The 9497-nt window shown below is 32.3% G+C and overlaps 2 protein-coding genes across 2 annotated transcripts; one reads left to right on the top strand and one right to left on the bottom strand.

Annotated features, from left to right (window-relative positions):
* The first annotated feature begins 333 nt into the window (after nt 1–333).
* Nucleotides 334–4248, top strand: LOC139862185 (uncharacterized protein ycf36). The gene is made up of 4 exons (XM_071850743.1): nt 334–839; nt 1656–1684; nt 1835–1891; nt 3905–4248. The coding sequence occupies exons 1-4, from the start codon at nt 365–367 to the stop codon at nt 4133–4135; spliced, it is 792 nt and encodes a 263-aa protein (XP_071706844.1). The 5' UTR covers nt 334–364; the 3' UTR covers nt 4136–4248.
* A 1469-nt stretch (nt 4249–5717) lies between these two features.
* On the bottom strand, nt 5718–9250 carry LOC139861519 (probable xyloglucan endotransglucosylase/hydrolase protein 30). Its single transcript, XM_071849941.1, has 4 exons — nt 8987–9250; nt 7807–7907; nt 7438–7646; nt 5718–6373 (listed from the first exon to the last, which is right to left on the bottom strand). Exons 1-4 carry the CDS (start codon nt 9198–9200, stop codon nt 5854–5856), a joined length of 1044 nt encoding a protein of 347 aa, XP_071706042.1. The 5' UTR covers nt 9201–9250; the 3' UTR covers nt 5718–5853.
* Nucleotides 9251–9497: the final 247 nt, after the last annotated feature.

Here is a 9497-nt window from a genome sequence, read left to right as displayed (position 1 = left end):
AAAAAAAAAAAAATTATTTAATTCTTCTTGTTTTTTACCGATTAACAGAAAAGCATTTGTATTTGTTATCTTTTGGGTTCTTGATTGGAGTTTATGTTGGTTGTCAAGTGGTCTCTTTTGCGTGTTTTGTATTTGTTATCTTTTGGGTTGTGTTGTCATTTTTAAAGCTCGGTTTTAGATAGCATATCGTGTTGTCTAGGTTAGCTTTGTTTTCTGGGGTAGTTCTCTTGTATTCTTTCTCTCTTGGGGAGATTTTGTTCTTAATATAGTTTCGTTATTTGCCCAAAAAAAGAGAAAAAAAAAAAAGCGTTTAAAAACAATATTTTAAGTAACACCCCGAAAATATCTTTGCACATCAAAGCAAATGGCTCTTCTTTACGTATCGCTAAAACCACCGTTGCCACCGTCGCTCCTCCGTCAGCCACCCACCACCACCTTTCTTACCCAACCCACAATCAAATCAACCAAACCGAACCACCATCGCCGCCGGTGGTCATCCTCCTTCAGCAACCGAACCCCACCGGAAACAGACTGCCCTGTACCGCCTGAACAACAACCAATCAACGAATACCAGTCGCTTGCTACCTCATCTCCTTTCTCGTGGGCCTCAGGTGACTTTGTTGAGTATTGCTCACGGTTACTTGCTACCGGAGTTGGGTTTGCTCTGTTTGTTGGTCTACCGGTTTCTTGGTACGGGTCGGTTGGTGTCGGGTGGGACCCGGTTCAACGGATATTGGGAGCTTTATGTAGTGGGATTTTGGTGGTTACAGTTTCTGTTGTGAGGATGTATTTGGGTTGGGCTTATGTTGGTAACAGATTGCTCAGTGCTACAGTTGAATGTATGTATGTATACATATCTATACTATACTTTTCTTTATAGTATAAATTACTAATTACTAATTACTAATACTGTTTAGGGGTACTAGTTTATAACTTATAGATTATAGATTATAAATGAATGAATGTGCTTTATAATCTATAATTGTGGTGATATTATTTTCTAATTACATATGCAACTATTACGAATTTAATCTCATTTCAAAGATTATATTTATTGTTTATTATGATTATGATTATAATAATTATAATTAGAAATAGTTAAGTCTTAATTTCTGATGAGGTTATTAGATTAAAGGTGTGTTTGTTTACCTCTTGATTGAATGATTCAACATTTAACGCGTTTGTTTAATTGAATGGTTTAGTGCTGAGTGCTCAGCATTTAACGCGTTTGTTTCTGACCTCTAGATGACATATGATGCTGAATGATTCAGCGTGCTAAACCATAAAACACTCTCTTAACCATTAAACACCTAAATTTTCTATATAATATCCTCCACACTTAACAAACAACTATATTGAATTTTTTATTCATGTACCACGTTAATAAGGTAATTTTACCCAATTTGTATCATTCAGATTATGAACTATTCAGTGCTAAATCATTCAATTTTATCAAACGCGACCTAAAGATGCTTTTGGTATACTATGTACTATTAAGTCAACATTGAACACAATCCATAATTACCTACTAATTTGTAAGTTAAGAGACAATTTTTAGGATCCTATTGGGCATAGATATGTTTGGCTTTATTTAAAAAGATTGATGCCATATTAAACCATCTTAGTTTTATTTGAAATTTTTTGTGTATGTACAGATGAAGAGACTGGATGGTATGATGGACAGGTAACTTCTTTATAAATCGTGTTTGTATGTATTCATTTGATCGTTTCAATAGCTTACAAATATCATTCTGTACGGTTAGAGATTTTAATATAATCCCTTTCTTGTTATAATTACTTAATTACAGTTTTTGAAAGTTATGCATCATAACAGATTTGGGTGAAGACTGCTGAAGTTCTAGCACGGGATCGGCTTTTAGGATCATTTACTGTAAGTGTTGCTTCATTTACATGTTGTTAAGTGACAATATCATACCATCTACTTATAAATGAGTCAATTTCGGTTGTTACCTATAAGACTTTCAAATGGATATAGAATACTGAAAATAATAGGTAAACGAGGACCGGTTCTAATAGATTTTAACATTTTTGAGCTTTTAATAATATCTTTTATTCATACTCGACTTATAAGTATTTTTTATTAAGATATACAATAAGATTATGCATTAGAACTAGTGGCGAATCTAAGACCATAACTCAAGGGGTCCCTAAGTTGGCTAATTATAAATATCTTAATCTTAATGGCCCATACTAAAAAACCATAAATCCTAAAAACAATATGGGGTCACTAAAGGTGTCCTGTACAATTTTAACGGGGCTTTGTAAAAAATTCTCCCCGTAAATTTTTTGCGGTGTCCTGTGACACCATAGCTATAAACCTAGAATCAACACGGATGAGATCAGAGCCAGTTTTGACCGCACTAGAATATGTCCCCTTGGCCCATCCCATCTATCTTGCCACCTAAACTTTTAATTCTATTTTATGTTTACTATAAATATAAATAAATACAAATAAATATTAATGATATAATATTCTGGTAGGGATCAGAATTGTTGTCTTGTAGCACTTCCAATTTCTAAATATCTTGAATATCGTCGTTATACCTCCTAATTGTATAAATTCTAGAGAAGAATTACCCAAGTCCGTTTGGTCATTTCGGTCTATAAGATTCCCCTTTTATATTGTTTGTAGAGCATATTTTGTTCAAACACAAATATGAAGGGAGCAACCGTTAAATGTTATGAACTCATTAAATGTAAGAGTAAAAGTAGTTGTAAGGTTTTCGCTATTTGGGTTACCTGGGAAAAACGAGTAATCCGACCCTGTGGCGGACCCAAAAATTTTTTTCACCGGGGGCGAAATTTTTTTAAAATGTAGGGATTTTTTTGGCAAAACATGGAGGTTTTGGGGCAAAATATAGAGTTTGTTGAGCAAAATTTGAAGATTTTTGGGCAAAATACGAAGGTTTTGGGCAAAATATGAATGTTTTGGGACAAAATACGAAGGGTTTGGGGAAAAAAAAAAAATTACACCAGGGGCAAAATCTAAAAACCAAAAAAATTTGCACTAAAAATTGCAAATCCACTTGGGCCTGGCGCCCCCCTCTGCCCCTACATAGGTCCGCCCATGATCCGACCCCATACTCTGCTGTACGCACCTGACCACCCAAAGATTCGAACCTGAGACTTGTTGCAAGGATGTCAAGGCCCCAACCACTTGGGCTACCTTGGGATGGGTTTTAAATGTAAGACTAAATGTGGCAAAATTGGTGTAGGCCCCAAATCCACTTGGGCCTGGCGCCCCCCTCTGCCCCTACATAGGTCCGCCCATGATCCGACCCCATACTCTGCTGTACGCACCTGGCCACCCCAAGATTCGAACCTGAGACTTGTTGCAAGGATGTCAAGGCCCCAACCACTTTGGCTACGTTGGGATGGGTTTTAAATGTAAGACTAAATGTGGCAAAATTGGTGTAGGCAGGTCAGGTTACCTGTCAAAATGGATGCTTTCTAGTGAGTCTGAGAATGATTCGGGTCAACATGCAAACAATTTTGCCCGATTTTGGTATTCTATAATTAACGTTAATTTGTTTTAAGGGGCTTCAAAAACTATGTTAGTTTATCATAATTGAATAAGATAAATTAATTTTGGGGTTTCATCAACGACTTTTGGCCCATCTTCATTTTAACTGTCATTTTTTTTTTTTAAAGGCATGTCCACAAAGTGCACAAAGTGTAGCTGGTGAGGATTTTATTGTTACCCGTCTTTTAAATATGCCGGATTAGATCCGTTTGAGATAAAGTGCCCAAATCAAACCATGTGCTTATAAACGGATTAAATTTACCACCTTTGTCTGTCTGAAGTCGAACATAGGTTCAACCATGCCAAAGTTAAACTTCAACCTATTTCATATAGGTTGACTTTTATATTTCATGTCGCCAGGTAAAGCCAGTGCTGAACAGATTGAAGAACACATTGGTTGCTCTTGCGATTTCTTTATTCATTTCCATCGCTCTTCTTATCAACACAGAAAGCGCCCAAAAGGACACTTACATCGCTTCTGGCCCAGAAGCAGGTGGCAGATCAGTTGCAGGCGCCTATAACGATGAGTCAGCAAGATCATTTGAGCCAGAAGCATTTTGTGGCGGACCTGATCCATCCCTAGATGATTAGATGAAGGTTTTAATGCTTGCTGATGTGAATACGAATTCATACAAGACTATAACATATACTGTACAGGTTGTATTATTAAATTAGAAAGCTTATAATAGTAGTATTTACACAAATTTCTTGTTGTCATATACCACCCAAGTACCCTTACTCTAATAGCTACTTTCTTTGTGTGTTGACGAGCTTATGGGACCTTGTGCTTATTCTTGATAAGCTACAAGTCTCTGTTTGGCATGCAAACAAAAGTAGAGCTTATGTAAAAAAGAAGTTCTAAAAAAGAAGCTTTTAGAAGTAGCTTTTTGAAAAAAGTAGAGTTTATGATAAGCTTCAGCTCTAACCATAAGCTCCAGTTCCAGCTAATTTCGTCCAAACACACCATTAGTGGTGTATTGCAAAAATAAAGTAATGTAATATACTTAAAAAATGGTCTTTTAAGTGGCAAGAAAATAAAAATATATACGCACTAATGTAACGGTGACAACTGACATATTGGCAACACTAGATGCAAAAAGTTCTATTTCTTGATTAAAACATACCGATTTCAATTTCAATAACTTATAATACACCACTTTTTATTTGGGGTGCATTACCAATATTAAGAAGTTAAGGTCTTATGCAATACCATATAATTTGGGCTACATGCCCAAGGCCCAACTCTCAACACATAAAGGCTCTTTTTTGGTTACGTGAGGAATACTCTCGTATGAACGAGCATACTGGCTTCTCCATAGAAGGTAAAACTTCGGGTAATCAAGTCCTTCGAATGCAAAACTTGGTACCAGGTGAATTGTGCATTATGCGCACTCTCTTGTTACATTCTCTTTTTGAACAAATTGGCATAGCCAGAAATTAAACCTGGGTGATGTACTTCATTGGACAATTTGATGCCCACTCAGGCATACCTGCGTGGTTTACATAAAAGCTCTTATGATTCGTAGTTTAGTACACCATTATATTGTCGAAGTTGTTTAATGGTGTATGAATAATTTTAATGACAGACTAATAATTACCGTCCATTTAAATTAACTATATTTTTTTATGTGTATCAGTGCGTGTGTATCATATTGAACCAATCTTAACTCATAAAACCTTACTTGCTGTGATTATTTAATGTATTTATTTAATTATTTGTATTCAATATTTATATTTATTATCCTAATCTGAAAAGTCTTGTAATTTGATTTCGGCATAATTCACTGATAACCTTTTCCACAGCCCCAAAAAGTCTCCAGAATCACTCGTATTCACCTTTAGTTCAAAAATACTTAACCTTTAATCAATTACATGTAACTTTACCTTTAATCAATACTATAACTATTAATCCTCCTAGAATTATGACTCTTTGATTCTCAAATCTTTGGATGAAGTAACATATCGATCCACCATAAAATTTATAAATGAATAATCAAAAGATTATACCACTTGTATCATCAGTTTATAAACATGTAGTTACATAAGTATAGATCCACCATATCACCATATGAATGTGAAATAAATCTATCATCGTTTTATTCGTATTCAATCATGATATATATGCATATCTATATTACAAATATATATATATATATATATATATATATATATATATATATTTGTAATAAATAGTAATATTATTAAATACATCAAAAAAATTCAAGCAACATTCCACTCCTGTATGAAACCACTCGTATTATGCACAAATCTATATGTTGATGATATCCATTTTCTATACCCTTTTATACTTAATCCTCATCTTGAATTTCATATACCTGACTACTAAAAACATGCCCTGCTTTCTTCGAGTGACGATGATGTCGTCGTAGAAACTTCGGCCTTCCTGTCTCTTTAAATCTTTGTCGAATCGACTGATCAATCACACATTCGGGTGGTGGAACTGGGTACCGCAAAGTATCATAACAATACGAATAATACATGTATTTTTCCCTAAACCTTTTCATTGCGCCTCGTTGTTTAGGTGTGATGTTATTGTAATGAATTGTCTCAAGTTGTTTGTCCATTTCAACACAATTTTCGGCTACAAGTTGTTGAATTGGATCCGAAACACAACCATGAAGCACAAGGTCAGTCATTTCAGTTACAAAAGGCGCGTATTTGTAGTTCACCTTATATTTGCCACCATTTGTAGCCCAATTCGAAGCATCCCATATCGTCGCGTATAAAGCCATAGGTTTTGAAGGGAAATCGCTACCCATTTCTTCGCTTCGTAATACCTCTCTTATCGGAACATCATCGATGTAAAATCTACATCAATGCACAACAAGAAAAGTTAAAATAAATAATAAATGTCTTAAGGATTTTTCTAATGAAGATTACATGCTTAAAATCATTGTACAATGTGGTTATATATTGATTTTGAAGAAAAATTTATATATTGATTTTAAAGTGACAATATTCAATTTTACTATGATTTTAAATTTAGGAAAGAAGGCTTAAGATAATACCTATCTATACCCTTTAAAGAAGAAAAACCAAATTATTAATAGAGTTATTAAAAGTAAATATGAGATAACTAAATTTGTCTTGATGTTCATTGAATTGTCATTATGAAAACTATATACACTTTATCGGTGTCTTTTTCTTTATGACTCATTATCTTCAAGTCCAAGTTTCAAATTGAAATACGTAATTGACTTTTTCGTTATGATCTTTACATATCATATAATTAAAAAAACATCCTTCTCAAAAGATAATATTTACACTAATAACGACCATGATCACACAATTTGTAATTGATAATATATATGTAATTGATAATTGATAATTGATCATATATATAATATAAAATAATTAATTAGTTTTAATATAAGATAATACTCCATTAATTAGGGGATGATCCTCACACACTACTTTTTAATCCATATACACCTAATTACATATTTTAACCTTAATTATACATATAATAATAATATAAGTTCAATTTGCTAGAGGCATAACTGTGATTATATGTGACAAAAGTATACATAGATCAAAAAATAATGTGTGAGAATCAACTCCCACTAGCTATTATATACAACTTCGGTTTATAAATAAGTGTCAAATTTCCAGTTTACTTTGTCCCCAAAAACATGTCTACTTCTAGAAATATATCAATCAATTTTACCTTTTTACCCTTATTTATATAGTATTTATTAAAAGTTTATGTTTAATTTGAATGATAAAAGTGACATTTATCTCTTAAGAGTATAATTTGTTGTACTTCCCTTGATATATATAAAGATTTTTTAGCTTAATTAAAACTGTAGATTAGACACCAACAACACAATTAATTTAGGATGAAGGGAGTAATAAAAGGATAAGAAAGTTACATGATTTTAGAAGATGTCCATAGAATTGTATAACGATGGTAGGCTTTTGAAGGGTCAAACCACAAAGTATATCTTTCTTCTCTACCTCTACTTGTACTTCCATTTCCATACAAATTTGTTTGAAACCTCCATGGCTTCCCTTTTATATTTCCTAAAAACTCGAAGTCTAATTCGTCATGCGTCTTTTCAAACACATCTCCATTTGAAGTCTGCATTCGTATCCATATTTAATTTAATAATATTAATTAAAATATAATTAAATGAATACCATTAATTCAAAACGAATAACAGAATTATTATTTCAATTAACAACGGCCGTAATATTTGATATTACGTTACGTTCACTTATATTAAAAACGCGTTACGTACGTAGAATGCTACGACGACTCCAGCTGTGTATTCGGATGGTAGTTTAATTTTAGCACTGAATAATCCGTGGTTATATAAGTCTGATGATCTGAATCCAGCCCCTGCAATTATTTTGTCAATTTAATTACCATCTATTTATCTATATAATAATTTATACGTATATTATATATAAATCTTTAAAAAATAACTAAACATTAATAGAAATAAAATAAATAAATTTAAACATCCGCGTAGAGCTATTAGCATGCTAGTATTGTTTGTTATACGTTAGGTCCTCTCCAACCAACCTTCTCATATTTGGTGCAACATCAAACATTGCACTAAATTTAGAGCAGCATCAAACATTGTACCAATTTATTAATGTTTCATTTTTGCCCCTTTATTTAAATTCTGTTATCATGTAAATATTAAATATTAATATTAATATTAATATTAATATTAAAATTAAATTATAATTAAATAAAAATAAAAAATATTGATATAAATTTATAAATATAAAATGTGAAAAAAACTATTTTTCTTTTATTTCATTGTAAAGTACGTTATAGTTATGTTACAATATTCTTTTACTATATAATTTTCAAATTAACCAGGTAAAATATTTGAATTACTAATACACAAATAAAAAGTTACGGGGTATTTAATTGAGACTTTATAGGGAGTTTTAAATACATAAAAAGTTACAATTACACTGATCGTTTAAAAGGTTAATTGGACATAAACATAATCCATTGAAGTATGCAAGAACAAAAAAAATAGTTTAGGGGATAATATGTAAATTTTTGAAAGTCTATTTTAGTTGGCGGATACGTTGAATATAAAACATATTTTTTAACGACAAATATATTGAAAAGCAAATTCTCTAACACGGAGTTGATTAGAAGATGAATTACAACGCGTTTTAACAGCCAGAAATATTATCGACTAATATTTTTCTACCCCTGTAACGAACAATACAATGAGATGTTACACCAAAAATTTAATCGGTGCAATAGAAAAATAATTAGGTATATAATGGAGTGTTTGGTTCATACTTGAGTCGCCCTTATTAGACTATAAGGTATCAAGTTTATGTGTATTTTTTAAAAAATTGCTTTATAAAGAAGAATTAATATATATAAGGTTATTTTAATAAATTGTATTGAAAATTATATTAGACTAAGGAGAAAGGATAATATACCAGTGTATTCGTTGAGGTGGAGATGGACGGTGTTGTCATCATCAAAACGGAGGAGATTGGTGTTACCACCGAAGAGTTGAGTGAAACCTTTTTGGAAGGAGACGATTCGTGGCGGAGATGCGGTGGCAGTGGCGGATAACGGCTGCAATATTAGAAGAAGAATAAGTAGAGATGTAAAGATGGTGGCGTTTTTAGAGAGAGAATCTGCCTTCATTTTTTGAAGAGTAGATAGATAGCCTTATGTTTTTCAACACGTACGTCTAAATAGTTTGCGTCCAACTTCCGTCTTTGTGTTTATATATGCGAAATCCGACAATGAAACAGGTGTAGTATATATCAGTATTTAATAATCTATTACGGAGTATAACAACTGTATTATTAGTATAGGTAGTAATTACTACTAGTTTACTACTAGTAATTACTACAACGAGTAATAATTTAGTGATAATATTAATATTAATATTAATATTAATATTAATATTAACTAGAAAGAATTCGGACCGCGCGTTGC

The sequence above is a fragment of the Rutidosis leptorrhynchoides genome, chromosome 8, assembly GCF_046630445.1.
Source record: "Rutidosis leptorrhynchoides isolate AG116_Rl617_1_P2 chromosome 8, CSIRO_AGI_Rlap_v1, whole genome shotgun sequence".
Taxonomy (NCBI): domain Eukaryota; kingdom Viridiplantae; phylum Streptophyta; class Magnoliopsida; order Asterales; family Asteraceae; genus Rutidosis; species Rutidosis leptorrhynchoides.
This window is presented reverse-complemented; position numbering and strand designations above follow the sequence as displayed.